The sequence below is a fragment of the Plutella xylostella genome, chromosome 4, assembly GCF_932276165.1.
Source record: "Plutella xylostella chromosome 4, ilPluXylo3.1, whole genome shotgun sequence".
NCBI classification, from domain to species: domain Eukaryota; kingdom Metazoa; phylum Arthropoda; class Insecta; order Lepidoptera; family Plutellidae; genus Plutella; species Plutella xylostella.
This window is the reverse complement of record NC_063984.1, coordinates 8,719,217-8,742,506: the sequence shown is the minus strand read 5'-3', so window position 1 is coordinate 8,742,506 and position 23,290 is coordinate 8,719,217. Positions and strand designations below refer to the sequence as shown.

General features: G+C 36.9%; 3 protein-coding genes across 3 annotated transcripts in view; 2 read left to right on the top strand and 1 right to left on the bottom strand.

Moving 5' to 3' along the window:
* Window positions 1–1,088: 1,088 nt before the first annotated feature.
* On the top strand, window positions 1,089–15,250 carry LOC105386293 (abhydrolase domain-containing protein 2). Its single transcript, XM_011556816.3, has 7 exons — window positions 1,089–1,405; window positions 1,944–2,116; window positions 3,660–3,827; window positions 6,639–6,822; window positions 7,496–7,690; window positions 9,996–10,150; window positions 12,706–15,250. Exons 1-7 carry the CDS (start codon window positions 1,251–1,253, stop codon window positions 12,972–12,974), a joined length of 1,299 nt encoding a protein of 432 aa, XP_011555118.1. The 5' UTR covers window positions 1,089–1,250; the 3' UTR covers window positions 12,975–15,250.
* Window positions 15,251–15,323: 73 nt separating this feature from the next.
* Window positions 15,324–22,140, bottom strand: LOC105386292 (plexin-B). Its single transcript, XM_011556815.3, has one exon. It carries the CDS (start codon window positions 22,002–22,004, stop codon window positions 16,311–16,313), a length of 5,694 nt encoding a protein of 1,897 aa, XP_011555117.3. The 5' UTR covers window positions 22,005–22,140; the 3' UTR covers window positions 15,324–16,310.
* Window positions 22,141–22,337: 197 nt separating this feature from the next.
* The window catches only part of LOC105386319 (transcription-associated protein 1), a 36,797-nt gene continuing 35,844 nt past the window's right edge, over window positions 22,338–23,290 (top strand). The window contains exons 1-2 of the mRNA XM_048630337.1: window positions 22,338–22,730; window positions 22,883–23,188. Of these exons, the coding sequence (XP_048486294.1) occupies window positions 22,584–22,730; window positions 22,883–23,188 (453 nt within the window). The 5' untranslated portion in view covers window positions 22,338–22,583. The remainder of the gene's footprint in view (window positions 22,731–22,882; window positions 23,189–23,290) is intronic.

Sequence of the window (23,290 nt, the reverse complement as noted above, 5' to 3'; positions counted from 1 at the left end):
ACAGTTTATCATAAGGCAAGCCAAGAATAATAAAAAATAAACTATTGTAATCGTTTTTAAACCTTTCTCATAAGTTTAAATCCATTTAGTTATAATTTAATTATTAAAAGTATCACAAATCACAACAAACATAATTGACTTATAAGTAACTTTTATATTTTATACGATACCTCTGTTGTTTGCCTTTTTGATTGTCTTGTAGCGATGCCTTAAAATAAATGATGTTATATATACATAAATATATAATAAACATCTATATCACTTATACAAGAAATTTTTAATTATGATACCTACAGACACTATATTATTATAGTAGATAGAGAATAAGATAATTGTATAACATGCTCACAATAAAATCACAACATAATATCACAATTACTTTCTTTTATTTATTCATATCATAAAAGAAAACTACAGTCTCCTACTATTTATATTTTAGTTCTTGTTCAGAAACCGACTGTGCAAAAACTGCACTCAAACGATGTCAATCAAAGAACCAAACCAAACGGCGATAGGTAGCTCGTTACTAGGCCCCAGTTACGTAACGCTGAAAATTGCGAATTGTGAACGGAACACTATCAAACTCTCAACACTTGGCCTATTAAACCCTATAGAGAGAATGGCAAACAGTTTGCCTACTGGGCAGGCTTAGTTACCTGATGCGTATCTTCATATCACGTTCTACGAGCAGTTCAACCCCCAGCGCCCACATTTCCGAACCATATTCACTGGTTGAAGACTTGCTTGCAAACTTTGAGAAAGAGCCGAGGAAATTATGTAACCAAGACCCCTGAAACTAATGCATTATACCTACTACCTACCCCCTATTCCAAAAAGGCGATACAAATGCACTGCGACCATCAGGTGACTTGTTTGTGAGTTACCTCAGACTACGCCTTCGGGGATTACAATGTTGAGCATATGCATACGTCCATTGTACTCCAAGCCTCGAGGCTCGAGGCGAGTGCAAATCTCAGAATAATTATTCCGGGGACGTGTTATGGCTATGCTTGTATGCAGCATATTATGACTCATTTTCATTCATTCAATTATCTGTCAACGTCAGAAAGTGAGTGACTCACTCATTCTGTCATTCAGTCAGTTTTTTGGTCATGGTTCGGGGTGTCGTGTGTGTTTGTTGTAATAATTTATATTTTAATCGAGTTTAAGATCTCAAATAATATTAACTTTGATTCGATATGCTGATTTTATTTATCTGACCGAAGCATCGTAATAGATAGTTCCGTAAAATGTCTACAGTACTTCTGGCCGTAGTAGCGGTCATTCTGTGTATACTTTTTAGAATCCTAAACGTTAACAGCCAGCCTCAAAAGCCTGTAATATACGGACGGGATCGAAGCTTTTTGGAGAACATATTATCCATCTCTCCGTTTCTAAATGAGCCGTAAGTATGATTTATAAAGCAGGTAGTTTTATGTGAACATGCTCGCACCCTACTTGATGATGCGGTGATGTCATGTAAACATTAGAGTAACTTCTCGATTGTCTCGAAACTATCGCGAATTTTCCTTCTTATCTTCAACTATCGTATGCTACACGGATCCAATTTTGGCCGCTTTTGACATGTTTATAGCATTCAGTGAACAAGTATGTTACCTTGGCTTGTACAGTTACCTTGGTTTGAAATCTTAAACTCTAAATGTTTCTATAAAGTACCTGTGTAGGTCAGATTTGGATTCAAATTTCATTGAATAAATATTGGATCTGGTTTACACCTAGTATTTCCTTAAATTTGGTATTGGTCTATGTATACAGGATGGTATCTGGAATCCTCACATTAATCAATTTTAATTTTATACCCTAAAATAATTCATACACGTCTTTTATGGTGATGAAACATAGGGAACTAGCATCTCTAGATTCTAGAAGATTCCTTGAGGATTCTACTCTTTCCATAAACTAAACAATCCATATTTTTTTAGGTATGTACCAACTCGGCTATGGGGCTTCAGTGGGCACGTGCAGACCATCCTGCACAGCCTGATCGGGCGAGTGCGCTGCCCGTGGCCCATCGGCGGCCGCATCTCCCTGACGCTGCCCGACAAGTCCACACTCACATATGATCTCTATGAACCAGTTGGATCTGAGCATGAAGGTAAAAATATTATTTACTAATGTTTCTTCATTTATCTTTGATATTGAAACTTAATAATGTTACTGATAATATTAAATAGTGCCTTATCTTTAAAATCAAAACCTCAACATTCCTAGGATGTGGAAAAATGGTCTTGTTATGGAAAATTTGGTGTAAAGAACAAAAATGTTTGTGTTTTAAAACATAATAATGAATGACATCATAAGCATAACATGAGGTAAACTCATGTAGAAAATGTGTCATACTTTAAGATATCCACTATTTAATATGTAAAGTAACCAATACTTATAGAGTGTCAATGTAATGTAATTAATTAGTAGCTGTAGCATATTCCCGTGGGTATTCTGGGATAAAAAGTATCCTATGTCCTCCTGATTCTTAGCTAGTATGTATAGTGTAACTAGTATCACAACTTCTTTTATATGTATAATAAATATATAAAATAAACTAAAAGCATTTCAGGATCATTCCAAGATCAAGGTGAAAGAGCTAGTAAAAAAACACAGTTCTAGTTTTTCATACCTGCCTACAGAAGTCAAGTACAGGTTTATAGATTGTGTAATCATGCAGAATATTGAGTCAAGGTTTATTTTCGGTGCAAACTGGTTCACAAGTTTTGCATTATAAAATGTATATAAATAATAATATATGCAAATGCATTTATTTATTTGTATAAAAACATAGCAGAGACAATAGTATATTATGCTATCAGAAACAACACAAAAATAAAATAAAACAATTAATCTGAAGAGAAATGAGCAAGGGTGTTGCTTCCCGGTGCTGAAACGGTAATAAGTACTTATTAGTATGGTCTAACTAAACACTCTAAACCAATACATTTTAATTACAAAAACTTTTTTGAAATCCGAAGCAACATAGTAAAACAACAATGGTTAGGTTAGGGGCAACGCTAATTCAATTCGCACGGTTTACTTTATTCCTACAGACCAAGTACAGGCTCATTTATCACTAGCAATGAGAAAACTCAACAACATTATTGCTTAGTAATAATAACATTTAGGTATAACCAAATCTATGCTACATTAGACGAAAGTATATAAATACTAATGTATTAAGTAGGTATCTCAGAGATTCTTATATTATGTGACCATAGATGAGGTTCAAGGTTTACATACATGGTGATCGTGACTTTCAGATAAAGAATGATAAATGTGTGGCATAATACTATGTACAGTGTACAGCCGATAGTATGTAGAGACAGCTGCTGTTAAATACGGGAATTATTCATCTCAATTAGGTATAAATTTCGCAGACTTTACTAGCAAGCAATACGCAATATTTACCTGCAACGGTCTCATCAGTCACACCATAGAGGAAATGGAAAAAACACATCACGATTCTCTCGTTAGTTCCACCACAGTACTGTAACCTCGGCATCACAACACGCGATAGTATATTCTATTAATCTATCCACACGTGTAACAATCCTCTGTAGTGCAAAGTCTACAACCTCCTTTCTTCGACTGTATCTCTCAAGCCGCAACCTCCTTTCGCCTGTGTCTCATTGGTTCCGTTTCCGCAGATGACGTCACGATCGCCATCTGTCCGGGCATCGGCAACACCTCGGAGAGCGTGTACATCCGTACCTACGTGCACTACTCGCAGGCTCACGGCTACCGCTGCGCCGTGCTCAACCACATCGGGGCGCTGAACAGCGTGCCTGTGACGGGTTCCAGAATATTCTCCTACGGTGAGTCAGCGGTGGTGATTGGTAGTTGGTGGGGAGACAGTTGTGTGTACTTGATGTGTTAAATGCTAGAATAATACATGAGTTACATGATCCTACACAACAATTAGAACCTGATGTCGTATGGTAGGTGAGGTGTGAGGTAGTAACAGTTTAGATGAATTTAAGCTATCGTCTCGCACACCTATGATATCTCTGTTAGGCACACTTACTAGTGTTTACTTCTCATTCACAATCGTTACGTGATCCAGGAATTTAAGTGAGAGGCTAATAATAATAACGTATTAGTTAGCAATTCCGGATCGGAAAAGTGTAGTAGCCCCTTTATTGCTTACGTCCCATCTAGTTACGTATCTAATCGCAATCGGCGTTTGATAACGTAGGCGCATACAGATAACTCGTTGGAACATGCGATTATTAATATTATTGTGTATGATAGACTTCTAACCGTAGGAATTTGCACGCTTTTTCATGCATTTTGATTCAGTATTTTTATGTTTTCAAAATATATAACAAATTTAAATTAGAAAGGTATGAGCAGTATAATTACTGTGCGTAACTGGGTCTCACATAAGTAGGTACTATTTTCTAAATACATATTTAGTTTATTCTTTATTTACATAAGAATTAATTTAAGTACCTATACATACCAACTTACCAACAGAGTGTAAAACGTATTGGTAGACTTTGATTTAGTTAGGAAGGCCGAGGAAAGAATGTTGTGCGCTCCTTGGGAGAGTTATACATAATTTTATATAGAGTAGTGGACGATTACGGGCTAACGATGACAAATGTCGAGAACAATATGAAACCCCTGCAACTAGTGGGTGCACTAATGCACCTCAGTCTGCCCACTCTGATATTACGTCCGTCGGCGTTTATGTCATAAAACACAGCGGGGCGGAAGGTTTATAGTTGATGCTAGACATGCAATTAATATTTTTATTACTGTCTATTTTTATAAGGCAATTTCCCTACAATTTTTAATTGCTAACACGTGTGATGTGAACGTTGGGTAGAATCTATGTCTAATATTAATTAGAAAATCATACCTATTACATTTCCCTACTGTACTACCTATCTATATATTTTTTCTACTTTGATACCATAAAGATTTACCAATGCAAGGTTTTCTTTCTCGTATCAATGGAATAGATACTTATTACTAGCGGTCTATATTTCCATAAGTAGATGGTTTTCGTTCATTTTTCTAAAAATAGCTACGTACAGTTCCCCAAAATTGATAATGCACATAGAAATCTTCGTCATTGTTCGGCAACGGTCGTATTCCCGAGCGTTAGAAAACTATTAAGTATGTATTTAGAGTGGTTAAGTGCATTTTCCTCATGAAATTTTAGTAGAATTATGTAATTGGTGCTAAAAGAGATAATTGATTTATCAGTAACGAAATTTGATTCGATAATTCATAATATTCCATAATATTAAAATTTACTTCGAAATGTTACAGTAGGTACTTTTTAAGTGTCTTACTGAAGCTGATGTAAAGATAAAATTATAAAATTATAAGGAGAAATGGATTTCAAACACAGGTTTACATTAAAAATCTCAGTTCAAAAGTATTTACAGCACTGATTATTTCACATTAATAAAAATGTTAACATTAAAATCTCAGTTCAAAAGTATTTACAGCGCTGATCATTCACAATAATATTACAATTGACAACATTTCAAAATTTTATACAGTTGAAATTCGAAAACCATTTAGAGATATGGCTCTAATATTCACAAAAAAAATGTTTCCGATTTTTCTATTGATTTATTTCAGAGAAAAACATAAAAATCTAAATTATCATTCGTGACATCACGATGTGGCATAATAATTAATCGCGCTTTTACTTCTAAAACATGAACAAAAAAAACATGTTATGTCACTTTGACAATGACAATGACAAACATCACTCAAATGTCTGTCACTTTTATGTGTCCTTGTCAATGACGGAAGTTCGTGATTGGTCCTTGCCACAAAATAAAGTTGAAGTTGATTGGTCCTTTGTTGATGTCAAGTTAATGTCATCCAACTTTTTTTTTTAGGTTAGGCAGGCAACGAAAATATTTTTATCCAAAGCCTCGACGTGACGTCACTCATACTATAAATATTTTGAACTTTGAAATTAAAAAAATATATTAAAACATTGAAATATTAAGAAATAAAAAAATACGGGTCATCTAAATTTGTGATATCTCGTCGAAAATAAAATAAAATCGGTGAGCATTTTATTTGAAATGTTGTCAAATACAAACTTGGTCTTTTCGGTGTGGCTTTATTGGCAAAGTGAAGTCTATCAATGTGACGTATATTTTATTCTTAAATGTGCCTCATAATATGGCGTCGTCAAAAATAATTAAAGTTGAAATTAAATTCACATTTGAAAAAAATAACAAGAACGATGGGTAATTGCAGCTCTTTATAATTCCACAAAAGTAATACTGATCTTGACCTTGAGACCTTTGACTGATCGGTGACAGCCACCGACCGCCCAAATTGTTTTCGATTATGTGTCACATGATATTGACTACTATTTCTTTCGAACAAGAATCAAAATGCAAGTGCTTTGTTTAAGGCTCGACGATTCAATGATTCGGGTGTTTCCGGGAATACGACAGTTTGCGAAGATTTGCATGCGCATTATTAATATGGGAGAACTGTACTTATACCTATCTACGAAAAGATAGTCCGCGTGTAATAAGATTCAAATAAAATGGCTAAGTATCCGACGTTCACAGTACGATCAATCAACTCGACCTTACTCACTTAATCGATGTGAAACTAATATATTTTTTCCTTTCTTTCAGGTCACACTGATGACTTCAGTTACATGATAGATAATTTATTGGAAAGATATCCGAATACCAAGATCATCTTGGTCGGATTTAGTTTAGGCGGGAATTTGATCTCAAAATATTTGGGCGAGGACAGGAAAAGGCCAACCAACATTATAGGAGGCATTTCCATATGTCAGGGCTACAACGCCATTGAGTAAGTTTAATATGCATTAAATTTGAATTTTATTCATTTACTTAATTAATTATACCTGTGTTAACAAATCCAGATTCTAGATCTGTTTTAGAACAATGCACAAAATAGGTTGGTAACAGATACCTACTATGTGCATTGTAGTCATTCCGTAACGGCGATACGGTTCGCGACCTATCATGTGTGTGTAAACAGCAAACACGGTGGCTTGCTTGCGAAACGCCCCATTCATTAATTAAATACAATACGACACTAATGTAACTATTATCATATTGTAATAGAGTATCTAAGCTATCATATTTTGGTTCAAAGATATTGTTTTATCGTAATCACGCAGCGTGATTCACGCCACAGACGTCTTTAAATCGATAGCGCATCAAACAGGTGTCCAAAGTTTAACTTTTTCTCAAGTGAATCAATGTGTTCCGCGATATAAATTTCAGCTGGAAAATTTAATGTTTTATATAATTTTTGTTCCTTTAGTGAGGCTATAGACGACAGGCTGATGATGATGACCAACAAAGTTTTTGATATTAAGAAACGTGAATGACAGCTAAATGCCCTATTGAATCATTAAAACAATCCTACCAATAGAAAACGCATAGATACTGATCTCCCTCACAAACCATCTCCCACATACAACGGAAAAGAAAGCTAACGCAGCCATTGTCCGCAGCGCTTTATGCTACCTGCTGCAGTGGCAGAACTTCCGTCGCCTGTACCTGTACATCATGACGGACAACTACCGGAACATCATCACGCGGCACAAGCGCATGCTGCTGACCCCGGAGATGAAGCAAAAGTACGGGCTCGACGAGCAGCAGATCGTGTCCGCCGGGACCCTGCCCGACCTGGACGAGGCGTATTCCAGGTAAGGTTCGGCTATGAGATACAGTGACCTACACAGAAACTTACTCCTACGTTAGATTGACATTGCTACTGAGAGTTGAGAGAGTGAGTGGTACTTGAGAGAACTGACTGTACATAATGTAGGTTCTTATGAGGTTCAAGGATTATATTATTTACGTGTAGCAGTGGACGGTTGCTGACTGATGATGCTCAGCCAGATTGGCAATTTACATAGCCATAGTTTCGATCGCGTTATAAAATGTGTTAAAAGCATATATTTTTTTGCGAACATTGCAGTCTATTTTTTCTATGGGTGAATTAGGTAGATAAGTGTGACATGTGCTAGCATAATTATGTTTAGTAAAAATTTACTATTGTTCAAACTCCATATTACGTTCATCATCATCATCATCATCCTATAGCAGTCCACTGCTGTTCGTAGGCCTCTCCCAAAGCACGCCACTGGATGCGATCTTTAGCTTTCCGCATCCAATCATAACCAGCCACCTTTCGCAAGTCGTCACCCCATCTAGCCGGAGGGCGTCCCACACTACGTTTGCCTAGTCGAGGCCGCGACATATTACGTTAATAGAATATAATATGTGGCGTGTCTCTTTTACTTAGTAGGAGAAATGAGCGTAGAAAGTGCTTGTGAATGAGTGTGTGGCGCAAACCGCGCCATTCAATGAGTTGTTTTTGTTTGGAATTATCTTAGTATACCTAGCTAGGCCACATTAATACAAGGTACATTGTGAGTAATTATGTAGCTATGTCAGCGATAGGTCATGGATTTAAGGTGTAGGTAGGCAAGTAAGTACTAAACTAAAACGTAAAATTCTTTTGTCTTTTCATATCGTATAATTATACGTAATATGTAATTTAGTTTGTATTTAAACTAAGTTGAATAACATATGTATTAGTAATCAATCGACGCATTTGAAGGTTTTTGAATGTTGAAGTTCAATGTCAATTTAAACCTACACTACGGTTTTTGTTGTTTTTAAACTTATGTTAAGAATGTATATTAAAGACTTGTATTTAATTAGGTCTCAGAATAAATTCTTGACAAAAACATATTTCCACATAGGTCATTTCTTATTCATGCAAATTAGAGTGATTGATATAAAGTTAGTATTTTTATGAAAGTATTCCATCTTCTTGTTGCATTTTAGTTCAATGACCTAGAAAGATGTCAAGCGTCTCAAAGTCGTTAAATATTCATTAACACCACCTTCTTTTAAATATCTTTATTCAAAAAAACCAAATCTAATTTCAAGGTCAAAATGCAGTGGCCTTGATATATCCATAACTGGAAACTGTCGAAAGCGAATTGGCGACTACTAATGTGAATAGGATGTCACGTTTATTTTTAGTTAAATCCTGCTCGTGACTAATGTCGGTGAATGATTTATTCCTGAGTGACTTCTCACGTCATTGCTCAGCCTGATGATGACTAAATTTGCCCATTGTTGTTTAAATTATCGATATAAACACAAACATGGCACTAGTATATTATATACAATACAAATGTCTATAATGCATATATATTACCTACACGGTTTCAGGGACTTGGAGATATACCTACGTTAGCAAAACCGATTATGGTGATTAGCATTAGGATGCTATTGTAACCAATTGAAACGCTCATTTTTCTATTGCTTCAATTCAAGCTCCCAGTGTCTTTGAGTGTCGTCCACGTGTTATGTTAACCCTTTCAAGGACGTATATAAAATCGATATTAATTTCTTTAAAGTTAATCAATGTGTCCGTCCATTTAGTACCTACTTAAGTACCTAATACATTTTAGATTAAAGGGAAATTAAATTATGAAATAATCTTTGGTTTGGGTTTATTTTCTGGCCTGTTTTTTATTTATTTTATAATTATGCCCCGAGCATTACGTCACACGTATTGATAACACTAGACCCAATGCTTAGGTATAGTATTAGGTAGTGTACAAACTTTATTACGCCTATTTTTTCTGCATATCTCTTGATATAAAAATTCTACCGTCACACCCAGCACTACCCATGCAGTAAAATATGGTAATTTAACTTCTTGGCGATGAAGGGTCACTTAAGAATATGCAATCCTAGCTTCAACAGTTTAAAACCAGCGCTATAGACTACCATAGCATCAAGCTGAGCTAGAAACCTTTTCAGCACCGGGAAGCACCGCCCATAAAAAAAACTAAATTTTAATTACTTTTCTATCTAACTATCATTTGTTTTATACTTATTTTTGTGTTGTTTCTGTGTGTCCTAAATAAATGTAATTTCTTTTAATATCTCTCCAACCAGTCTAACCTCTACCCCGGAACATTCCAGACGCATCTACGGCTTCGAGTCGGTCACAGAGCTCTACAAGTGGACCTCCTCAGCGTTCTACCTGCAGAACGTGCGAACGCCCATGGTGTTCGTGAACGCGCGCGACGACCCCATCGTGCCCGAGCCGCTGCTGCCCTTCATCAGGGAGTTTGCTAGTGAGTGTCACTTGAAGGTTTTATATACTCTTGGATTCCGCTGTATATTGCGACTGACATAAACTTTAATTATAACAACTACGAACAAATTATAACAACTACAACAACGAAGATCTCACTATCTACTTAATAAGAGCATTGGATGCCAGTCGTGGAGATCCCTGTAGGCATTAAGTATGATGTAGAGTCATATTGTTATCAACTCAAAATCGATATTTGAGTAAATCATACCCAAATGCATGAAAAGTATGTCATTAAAAGAAAACAAACTGGATTGTTATTGCTAGCGGACGTTTTGTTGTTTCCGGATGCCAACACGGGCTTGTCATACTGTAACCTTTATTAGAATTAACTAGATATATTATGAGGATAAAGGTAAAACTATAAAAGGATAATGAAATAAAAACCTGACGACCAAACTATTTATAAAAGTATCAAGGTTTTTATTGATATCTAATTTATGTTATTAATGCAATTTTAAAACACGTACCTACATAATAAGCTCTTCATTGCTAGAATTTACACACACACACGCACTCACGCCTTGTACTAATGTACTCCCTTGCGGGGTAGGCAGAGGTGCATTGCTGCACCCACTTTTCGCCAGAGTGTTATGTTAGTCCCAATGTAATAGGGGGCGGGCCTATTGCCATTTTACGGGCACATCCAAGACCTGAGAACAAATATCTGTGTTTAAACAAATATCTGCCCCAGCCGGGAATCGAACCCGGGACCATCGGCTCAGTAGTCAGGGTCACTAACCACTACGCCATTCGGTCGTCTAGAATTTGTATAAATAAATATACATATTCTTAGTTAAACATATCCGGTGACCCACATATTAAAGAATACCTACTTGTGACACGCGCGTGCGTGTTTTGAAACTATACAAGGCCAGAACGCACCCATAGTGTACTAGCACTGTATACTTTCAAGTGAAAAAAAATAATATCTTACTTGAAAATATACACGATTTGTGCGTACTAATCGCGTATACTTTCAAGTTGGGATTTACTGAATCGTTCATGAAAATATACATTGCTATTACGCACATTGCTTGATTGGCGTACTTGTCGCATATAATTTATACCTACATGCTGATTTTGATTTACTTAACTATTTCGGTAAATGTACATGACTACAATTTACTTGTTCTGCCTGTCGAATGAATGAACCTATAGAATGTTAATAAATAAAGATGAACAAGCTCTAATTTGATTGATAAATTGATAATTATAGCAATAATACTCGCAAGTAAGAATACTAATATATTATTATTTATATGAATTAAGAGTAATACCTACTACACTCACGAGCAATGGCAAAAGTTCCAGTGATGATAGCTCCTGAACGTAAAAGACTAGCTTAATGACGCCGTCGCCGTCGGCAATATATTAAAGTAAATTTAACAGCGCATCAAAATATAGGTAACCAAACGTAAATTTTGATCAAATCCTAAATTAAATGTTTAAAAAAAATTGTGGTCATTTGGTGTTGAGTATTTACTACTTGGACTTATTCATTGCTCGTAAGTGTAGATGGAGTAGGTAATATTATATAGACCTATTACATACATATTTTTCATCAAGTTTTGAATGGACCGTAATTGTATTTTATGAATTGTTCTAAACCCTCTTCTGAGATAATTTTTACTATTAACAACAGTTCTACAGTTTAATTTAAATCAATTTACTTTTTAACTGTACGATGTAAACAAAAAACACGTTACGAAAACAATGCCAAGTGCGGAATGATGATACAATGTTTAGAAAGCAATAGACTTATTACTACTTCGCATGAAAGAAAGAGAGAGCAACAATTCAAAAGGGCTACCTGGTAACTAATCACGTATAGTTTCAAGTGCTCGCATTGCCGCTTGGCACTTGAAAATATACGCGATTAGTACGCAGTGGTAACTGCTGCAGTATATTTTCAAGCCATAATTTTGGCCCAACTTACTTGAAAATATACGCGATTAGTGCGTAATGGCCTAGTATATTTTCAAGTAAATCATGGCGCTATTTTAATTTGAAAATATACGCGAGCAGTCCCAACCTCTGCGTTCTGGCCTTGTATAGTTTCAAAACACGCCACGCGCGTAGAGCTAAATTGTAGGTAATGTCGTTCAAAGTTTACCATAGATCAAGGTTAACGGTGTTTTCGTTTAGTTAATTCGCTTATAATGAAACAAAGTTAAGATAAAGTGTAGGTTCGGCGCAGTAGTAATAATGTGCCGATTAATTATTATCAAGTTCAGTGATCCTTGACTATCTGACTTTTGTAAATTAAGAAATTCTAGGTATTGGCGAGTAGGTATGTTGAGATAAACCTTCTCGAAGTTTGTGATATCGCTTTTGATTAACGTATAAGACTGACCGTAGGTACTAACTGGCCGCGACATATTTCTTTATAGATTGACGGTTATTTACGTGCAAAATTCATGCTTTACTTAGAATTCTCTAACGAGATCCAGAATAAGCCTTTGTAAATTTTTGTTATAACTTCAAACATCGATCACTAGATTTATGATAAACACTCTGAAATCCTCCTTCCAGGTTCACACGACAAAGTGATGTACTTAGAAATAGCGCATGGCGGCCATCTTGGATTCTACGAAGGAGGTCTGATCTACGCGAACCCGGTGACGTGGCTGGACCGCGCGCTCGTGAGCCTGGCGGGCGGGCTGCTCATGACGCACAACAAGTGCTCGCAGAAGGACGCCGCCGCCGCCGCCGAGCCCTGCCCCGTGGACGAGGAACCCGACCTCATTCAGCCAGCAAACAAAATAAGCACAAACTCCTTCAAAAGCCAGAGCAGCTTCTGAACGCACCCGCGTAGGTTATGTATCGAATGTGTGCACGAGTTGACAGTTTGTGATTAGTATTGCAAATTGAGGTGTTAGTATTCAAGAACGCGACAGACGGAACATAATGTTCGATGTTGGTTTTAATGAGTGTCTTTTGTACCTAACGTTAATGAGGCTTAAAATAGGTTCGTGTTTTGAAGACGGTGTCTGTGAAACACTGAAAACAGTTTAAGTTATTGCTGTTACGTTAGCGGAGATTTTGTTGACATTCAATTAGTTTTATTAGCGCATTTATTTATCTCCTCACGCATGAGGTGTAGTAGTCGATCAGGCAAGCTCGCTACACCATAAATGATAGTTTCTTTCCTTATATAAAATAAAAAGAAAATATTTCGGTGCTGTTTTGATTCTGAAGGAAAGACATTATTGCTAATCGACAAAATATTCAATGATCATCTTCGAACTGTCTAGGATATTATTCATGAGCCTTTCTATTATTAACACGGAGAAGAAAAGTATAAGAAGCTCTTGAATGTGTTATGAAATTTAATTTACTTGCACCACTGAAAAGATATGTTTCATTATTTGTAGAGATTGAATATTATTTATTTGTTTTTATCGAATAATTTTCTTGATAAAACGTCGCATAATACCTAAATGGTCTAATGGCTACTTAAACCCTGGATTGAATTATGTAGTTTTTTTTAAGGGGACTAGGTATTAAACTAATTGTGGTCAGCTTAGCTTGGCAAAGTATTAGTTGTTGTGTTCACTAGAGGCGCTAAATATTATAAATATGTGTTATTATTATACATTTATACAAATGTGCGTTTTCGTGCATAAACAGAATACGAGTGTTTACCAATACCTAGGTTATTTATATGCTTTTTAATGTCCAATAACGGCCTGTGATAAATATATTGATAGTGAGAAATTGAGGTAAACAATTTTGTATCACTGAAGAACGAGTTCTCAATAAAATTTACAATTGTGAGTGACGACATTGCGTAAATAGCCAGCCAAAAAAAACATTGCTACTTTAAAGTTTAAACGATGATTATTTCAAGAGTTATCAACCGTATACTGGCCCCTTTATTGAGAACTCTTTCAATTTATAATGTAAAGATCTTGATGATAAGGTTCCTCACCTCTACTTCTTCAAATGTGGGATATTTGCATTTATCAGAGTTAGTATGAATTGAAGTATCCCGTCGTTTACTTTTAGTTAATTAATTATTTAATTTTGTTTAAACTGAGATTTCGCGTGTTTGATGTTTACAAATATCAAGCTCTGTGCCACTTTGTTTTTATGTAACAGTTACCTACATCAGCATTATTTCTTTTGTAGTTACATTTACTTGTTTCCAATGTCCGTGATTTGCATCATTTTTATGTAACTTGCTGTACCTACATACCTATACTAATTATATAATATTGAGACACAAATTCACTCTATATTGGTATTTAGCACTAGCTCACATACGGTTCCAAGTTTTAATTTAATTTGGTATGGGTAATGTCTCAAAAAAACATGTTGAAATTACATGTAAGCTTATGAAAAAACGACATCTGGTGGTATCTAGATGGCTTAAATTTAATGTTTACCTGGATAAAATATCATGATTAAATTTTTCAGACTTGGCCCATTGTGAGCTGTAAGTGTAAAATGTGTTAGTTAATATGCAATATATAGTATGTGTTAAGTTACACGTCAACTGGTACTTATGCATTTATTAAACATACCCATGGTGATAAAACATGATTTATGTGTATTTGTAAGTTATCTTGATTTCGTGTTTGTCCTTCTGAAGAATTAATTTGGAGTTATGTTTATTTACGTTTCTGATATAAAGGATGAGTCCTATCGCAGCATATGTTTTCGGACCGCATACGTTATTAAGGTACAAATAATGCCAGCATTGCAGCTGCTGTATTTTATAGCATGCTAACAAAATTTAATGTAAGGTTAAAGTATTCCAGTTAAGCATTGAATAGCAAAGAAAATGCGTATAAATCATTCCTGTATTCTGAAAAACATGAAAGAACTGTAAACAAATGTGACTAAAGGTACTTATGAATTTGTAGTTTTTTATACGTGTTAGTTGTCAGCAATGTTGTAGTTATTGAACAAAATAGCAAGAAAGCACTGAGGCTACGGAAACTTTAAAGTACTTTCTTGAACATCTGTATTTTTTAAAAGTACAGGTTTATTGAATTGAATCGGAGCTTCTTAATGCATGATGATGTTGACTAATTTATTTATAGATTGACTCAATAAACGTCATTAAAATTAACTAGCATGTTTTACTTTTTGTGCATTATGTTTCTATACCTACCTACATATTTAAGGTCAATGAAAAACAGAACATTTGATAAATAAGTATTTTATTTCTAATCAATAATATAAAATTTAAGAGACGGGTGAATTTACGCTGCTTATATCTAACAAAATTACATTTCTAGCTTATTATATTTTGTAAATGGAATATTACTTACATTCTCTCCTAAATTCATTAAAAAATATGTACTTATATCAAAGCGACAGTAGTTTGAGCAATAAAACAAATGAGATCATAGGGCTATTACAGATGAAAAATTGAAAGTGAATTAAAATAAATAACACAAGGCTTCATTAGAAAAAAAATTATTAAAATATCAAACAGTAAGAAATGGTGAGTATAGACGGCGTCAGCAGTAGGTATCCAAGCAATGGAATATAATACAAAATCATAGCTAAAATACATCAATATTCCAAATACAAATATCACAACATTTTCCTTAACTAGTACTTAAATCTCTTTACACATACATCTTAGCATAAAACACACCGATAGTTATTTTAAGTATTTCGACATACATACATACATACACTTGGATATTTTATAGTACAAACTTAGTGTCACTGTCAGTATTATATTATGCTAAAAATCATAAGAATCACTTGAATTTTATTTAAAAATCATTCAGACTTATTAATGAAGAGAGCAAAAATATACAACATACTAAATCTAAAATTTTAAACACCATGGACACTAAAATATGGCCACTTGAGACAGTAAATCCATAAAAATGTTAGAACATACATTAAAATTTATTATGTCACTAGAGAGATTTGTTCTCGTCATTAACTTAAGTGTCCTTACATTACACAAATATTTACTTTTAATGAGAAAAAATATCTGTCATTCATTCTTACTAGGTTTATCAAACTGATATTTTACAGTCTTTTTTACAGATCATTAAAGTTCTTGAGTATTTCCATAATAAATTAAAGCTTCTTATTAAAAATATTTACGGTATAGCTTAAATAAATTACGTAAATGCAATTAAGTCGTAACTTATTTTGTCATATAGTCAGCATATAGAAGTAGGGTCCCCTTCCATAGTGCACGCTACATTATCTAGTTTATGGGCTAAGTGCATTTTGTTACATAGTGGGTCCATCTCTAGTCCTAATATAATTTGTTCTCTGTATTTACTGACGTAGATGTACAGTTCTTTCAAGGCGGAGAGTGTGTCGAACTCGTTGAGTTGCTGTACGGAGAGCTGCTGCATGGAGGTGCTGAGCTCCTGGTCCGTGACCTGCGGCAGCTGCGACACGCCCGCGTAGAACTGGATCACCATGTCGCGGTACGTGGGCAGGTCCTTCGCAAACAGCAGCTTGTTCGACGGCGAGTCTTTGCACAGACGATGCTCGGACAGCGAGCACGCGTCCATGAACGTTTGTGCGATCACCGACAACGACGAATCTACTGTCGATGTTTTGTTTATATCGAATATAAAATCGGGATTTTTAATGAGGTTCACCCAAAACCGTAGCGGTAAGCTGTTGGACTTCCACGCGTGAACCACCTCCGGGTTCATGATGCCGTGGCTCCTGGCGGCTTCGTCGAAGAGGTCGAACAGCCACTTGACGGCCGGTGGCAGCACCTCGTTCACTGTGAGTATCGTGCTGAAGAAATCATCTACAAACTTGTGCACGGTGCCTTTAGTGGACAGAAGTCTCGTGAGAAATATTTCTGGAATAGCTTTATGACTGTGTTCCGATGACTTGTTGATAATGTGCTGATATTCAATCGGCCTCACTAAGTGGTAAAAATGCACGTTTTGGTCTGTACCTATATCACTGTTGTAAACTCTTATGTGTGAATTGGAACAGTATATTCCTGTGCAGTTTTTACAGGGTATTTTGTAGGGAGTGTTGAAGCTGTCGTTTTGACGAGATATCAAAGACATGACTGCTGACTCTTTCACTCCATAATGAGCCAGAGTGTTGAGTTTCCTCCAGCCATTCAGAGTTTTAGTGGTAACGTCTTCATCTTGAAGTGTGACATGGCCGCCTCGCCCATGTCTCCATTCCAAGTCAACTTCATGGACGGAAGGCCTCATAGAGAATGGAGTATTTTTGAACAAGGCGTCCAAAATTTTTCCTTTTACCTGCGATATACTGTCGCAATCTAATACTCTTGTTTGAACTTTTTCATCAAAATCGTCTTGAACTACGTGTAAAGTAACAGTTTGATAATCAATTTGTTCTTTTAGTAGTTTCTCTTCTGACAAGGAATACCTGGCTTCATGAGTTATAGCATCTACGACACCTTTCTCAATTTGGTGTTTGATTGCTTTGAATAATAAAAATAGTGACGACCCAGCGTAGTCTTTTAAATAATAGTACATGCACAGAGCCATCCAGTTAGTAAGCATTTTCTCGACAACACTTTCGGTCCTTCTCAACATAAGTTGTGGGTGTTTGTTGCAAACTGATTTATCAATAAGACGCAATAGAAGCGATTTTAGAATGTCCGTTGCATATTCCATTTTGCCCATCAATATAATCATGAGCAGAGACGCTACATTGACTTTATCTCGAATGTTGAATGATTTTTGTGCTTCTAAAGTATCGATAAATGACAGAAGGAAACATTTATTGTTCAATAGTTGTTCAAATTGAATCATAGCTGCGTCATAGTTGGTCCGAGGCGTGTTTATAAACTGTCGCTGGACGTTCAGTATTGGATGGTCGGACACGCCCGGGAAGAACACCTTCATTACGTAGTTGACGTGGTCGAGCGTCGGTATCCCAGAATGTTCCAGATCAGCTGCCAAGTCTGACATATCAGTCTGCAGTTCTGCAAACGCAAGTTTGCATTCTAAACGCACATTACTCTCCAGTGTATCCATTTGAATCTGTATTCTCTTGTATTCCCTTTCAGCCTTGGTACTTCGTCGTCTGTACATAACTAGAACTAGCATAAATATTAGGACCAAAAAGAAAGTACCAGCCGCGATGCCTGCAATAGCTTCTGGTGGGAAGTTGTAATTTCTGAGCAGTTCATAGTGAAGATATCCAATAGGGTACCTCAGGTTTCTTCCTATTTTTACGACAACTAATGGAAGGTTAACATCTGTAATCTCCATTCCATTTTCGTCCGTGTTTGGGGGTTGAGTTTGAGGTGGTGTACAAAGTAACTGTTGCATTGTAAGACTGGTGACATTGCACGTTTGAACCCCGATTGTGACCATAACATCAGTCTCGTCACTTGCTCGTATTAAATGCTCCCCTTCAATAACTAAAGGATCACCTGTATATGACTTGATTCTGTTTGGAAACTGGTATACATAAGGATCTTCAACAAACACCATGTGTGTGCGAGGGGGGTTGAAGTACTTCTCTAAATCATGCATTGTTTCGACGTTGTCCATAACGAATCCAACTTTCATAGCTATTTGTGGAGTACTTGTCTGAGCTTTGGTAGCTTGTAATATTTCATGGTACTTTTTGTTGATAGCTGGACTGGGACATTCCATCTGATTTGAGTTTAGAACAACGCAAGCAGTGTGGTTAACTGGGATATCTTCATTACCATAGTATAATTTCATCAATGGCTTTTGGATCGTGTGTAAATTGGTTCCGTGTACAGTTATCATTCGTCCACCAGATACAAAGCTTTTAAGGGGCTTAATTTCCATGATAGTAGGGTCAGCTGTATAATTGAATAAATCCCCATTTAGTGTGCGGTTAGCATTATCTATGACGACTGTAACTGTATGAACTACGTGCGGAATGATGGCTTTAGGAGTGATACAAATCAATCTGCTGTTAGCAGTCTGTGTTTTGTTGACTGCACATGGCAATTCATCTAAATACGCCGACACGGCCGAGCCTATATTTAAGTGCTGTCCACCGATGGCGAGTTGAGTTCCACCGGAAACTGGGCCGACGGAAGGATAAATGCTTTGTAGTTTTATGTCTTTGTAACTAAACAGAACTGACGATTCAGTATAACCCGCATCGTTTTCAACTATAACTGGAGCCACGGACTCATTAGATGCCCCAGTGCGACATGTTATGCTGACAGAAACTTCGAAGTCAACAATATCACAGGGTACTTCACCAATCCGTACTTTTCCAGTTACCTCTTCTACCCTCAACCCAAGGTTGCTGCCTTCAATCGTAACTAACGTTCCCCCTTCTATTGGTCCACTTAATGGCTTTATCATATCTATTCGTGGCTTAGGACATTCTGTTACTGGATTTTCGAGACATGAGGATGAGTATGCGCAAGTGTTTCCACACCAGGTACATTCGTAAATAGAATTCCTGGTAATACAGAGTGAACAGTCAGCATGTTCTCTATGAGATCCAAGTATTTCACACTTGTACAGTGTAATAGTGATTGTATCAATGTAGTGTTTATGGTTCCAGACCACCTTCACACTTACATTATACTCTCCAACATCTTCTTCATAGGAGTAGGTGGTTTGATCACAAACTATGAAGTGATTAGATTCTACTCTAGCTGGCAGTATCATATTAGCTAATTCTATGCTGACAATACATTGAAAACCTGTGTGGCCGGGTTGTAAGTGAGGCAAGTTCTCTACTTCCAGCTGAAGCTCTTTAGGAACATTATTGGGCAATAATATTGGCTTTTTATATTGCCTAATTCTAGGACAGTGACCAATACCATGATTGAGAAGTTTTGTAGGATTATTTTCTCCACTTATAATAGTTCTTTGACATACAGAGGCATCATGTGTACAGCGATTATCATAAATACACCAATTACAAGCCCAGTCACTCATTATACACGTGTGACAAGTTGTGTGTTTAGAGCAGTCATAAAATGCAAAGTTGCGGGATACAAAATCTTTGTTAGTTTCTGATGAATGTACAGACAGTGGGACATTGACATGATCTTGTCCAGGTGGGATGGCAGGTCTATTTTTGATGTCAGGAGTTTGACAAGCTAAGCCACTGGAAGTGACTGCTGCATCTATTGCTGTAGTATTGCCAAATACACATTTGTATTTAGCACCAAAAGGCAATTCAGGTAAAGTCCTAATTATGAGTTGGACAGTTGTTTCTTCATTAGTTGCAATTCTGTCAGGTAGAATTTGCTCAAAATCAATACACTGTTGGCCAGTGTATTGTGACAGCCACCTTGGTGCACTTTGAGTGCCCTTCTGACACATATTTTGAACAGTGCATCTTTTCTCCAGAGAGCACCATCCACAGTGTGGGTCATTGGACTCCAGGCAGGAGGAGCAGTTTCCATGCTCTGAACAATGCTCAGTTGGTATTTGCACTATGGTATTTCTTCCCAAGACATACAGAGTTTTTTGATATGGTGATAGTGTTGTATCAGGCAGTATTTTTTGACCTGGAAGTATTTCTTCACTGGCATATTCTATTGCTTTGTCTGCATCAATCAGAACTTTTTTAAGATGCCCATCATTAGTACCCATAAATGCTACTGTATGCAAACCTGTTACAGACATTGTGACAGAAGTGATCAATGTGTTGTTCCAGTTAATTACAGACATGGTTTTAATTGGATACAGCCCACTAATTTTAAGTCCTACCTCACAAAAGTTAAGTATGTTACCTGTGGACCCTACACTGGGGCACTTGCCATCTGAGATCATGCCTGATATGTAGCCCATGTTACGAGACTTAGTACTTCCATTAAAACACATATGAACATTTTCATTAAACTTAATTTCCATTTCTTGCAAAGAAAATACACATATAGCAGACTTGGCCATAGGCTCATTAGTAATACTTTTTGAAGGACTAAAAGTAGCTACAAATACTGAATCTCCTACCTCAATGCCTAACTGATTGGCCAGGTTGGCACCTGCCTTAGCTATTTTAGCATCTTGAACTAAATTGTAATTGACAATCTCACTCTTACCATTAACAGTTTCGCGGACATGGCACTCTAGCGTGACTTCTGTGTAGCTGTTGTAGTTGTCGTCGTTGACGCAGGTGCGGGCCAGCCGCGTCACGTAGCCGAGCTCCTCGTTCCCCGCCAGGTGCGAGTGCTTCTGTATCAGCAGGAAGTATGCATAGTCACTGGCGTTGAACCCATACACATATTGCACTAAGAAGTTGTCCCTGTACTTGACATCAATCTGTATGATGCTCTGCTTGTTGAAGGTCTCCTGCGCGAGCTCCAGCGACATGAGGTCGCGGCTGGAGATGGCGGGCACGTAGTGGCGGTACTCGCCGTTGTTGGTGAAGGTGGTGCCCACGTACAGCACGTTGGAGCGGTCCCACGAGTTGTACCGCTCGGGCCCGATGAAGGCGATGGTGGAGGCCTCCGCATCGTTGGCGGCCACGCTCACGGGTACGAACTCGGGCTCCGCGGCCAGGTCGCCCAGCTTGTACTTCACGCACGAGCCCTGCGCCACCGACCCGCACGCTATCACGATGCGGGACTCCTGGTCGATCACCAGGATCTTGTTCACGTTGTCGATCCACGACGTTATGCTGGGAGAGGAACATCCCGTGGCAGGGCACATAGGATTATCGAGTTTCGGACCAGTCCGTACCACATGAATAGGCTTCAAGTCGGGGCTCAGCTGGTGAAGGAAGTTCAAGGAACCCGCGTACACTTGTCCACTTACTCTGTCGATAGCGAGGTGATAGAAGTAAAATGTCTCATTATTATGTTGACTGTGGTATTGTGATATGAAATCGTACCCGAACACTGTTGTACATTTTAGCCAAATTATTAAAACTATCTGTGTGAAAATGGCCATGATCACATGTTATATCACTGGCTTATCATATATATCCACTTTTTCACAACGGGAACGATGTTTTTGTATAAATTTCAACCCATTTTTATGTTACAAAAATAATGTAAAAAGCATCCATCGATGCCGATGACATGGAATAAACAAGATAGAAGTTTTTCATAGACAAAAATATTGTAACTAAAAAACAAAAATGTTGCGAGACTTAAATAATTCCAGCACAAAAAAAGCATAATAAGGGTAGCCACAGATGCGCGACTAGGTATCACAGACTCTAATTGAATGAAAGTTATATTTCATTAAAGAGTGAACGAATTCAATAAAAAAAATATTGAAAAGGCGTCGAGGATTTATTTTTGTGATTGTGTGAATTTTATGTTTGTTTTATTATTTTAAAGTGAATATAAATGGTTTTAATTGCAAATTAAAAACAATACGAACAATGTCCTAATTTGTAGTTACAAATATAAACTATCCTCAATGCTTACACTATCGCCTTCCTAGTTGAAATAACCATGCGGCTCATAATTTTCTGGAAGAGAACCAGTTCCTTTACGATTAGCTACTAAATTCTACTTAATAATGATGGCTGCTATGGTGGCGGGTGGTCCCGGGGACCCGCACACCCAGATGAACACGTACCGGAGCTATGTGACCATGCTGGCGGACGCCGGCGCCAAGGACGAAATCAAACTCAAGGCAGCCCAGGAGCTTAGCGAGAATTTTGAGGTAACATTACACTTTCAATACTTCCTGGCAATAGCACTTCATACATGTTGACCCATTATTTATTTAAGTACGATACTTTGGCACTAGTGTTTAGATGGGTGGGGCACTATGTTGAGGTTCCATCATATTATATAGCTTTATTCTCTTTACAGGTCATATTGAGCTCGCCACAATATCCCCAATTTCTGGATCATTCCTTGAAGATATTCCTGAAGATTCTTCAAGAGGGTGATCCTCACTTCATAGCTGAGTACAATATTCAGCAAGTGCGCAAACTGATCTTGGAGATGATACACCGGCTCCCAATCAGTGAGACATTGAGGCCTTATGTTAAAAGTATACTCATACTGATGCTGAAGTTGATGGAAATTGAAAATGAAGAGAATGTGCTGGTTTGTTTGAAGATCTTCATGGAGTTGCACAAACAGTATAGACCTCCATATAATCCAGAAGTTGATGTAAGTTATATATTTTTTACACAATTTATTGTTTTAAATATCTTTTTCACCTAATAGCCTAGTTATTATGAGGCTCTAGATATAAAAGGATAGTAATATTTT

Coding starts and splice junctions, on each gene's coding strand:
- LOC105386292 (XM_011556815.3), bottom strand. CDS start 22,004: ATGGCCATTTTCACACAGATAGTTTTAATAATTTGGCTAAAATGTACA.
- LOC105386293 (XM_011556816.3), top strand. CDS start 1,251: ATGTCTACAGTACTTCTGGCCGTAGTAGCGGTCATTCTGTGTATACTT. Junction 1,406..1,943: donor TCTCCGTTTCTAAATGAGCC/GTAAGTATGATT, acceptor ATATTTTTTTAG/GTATGTACCAACTCGGCTAT. Junction 7,691..9,995: donor CTGGACGAGGCGTATTCCAG/GTAAGGTTCGGC, acceptor GGAACATTCCAG/ACGCATCTACGGCTTCGAGT.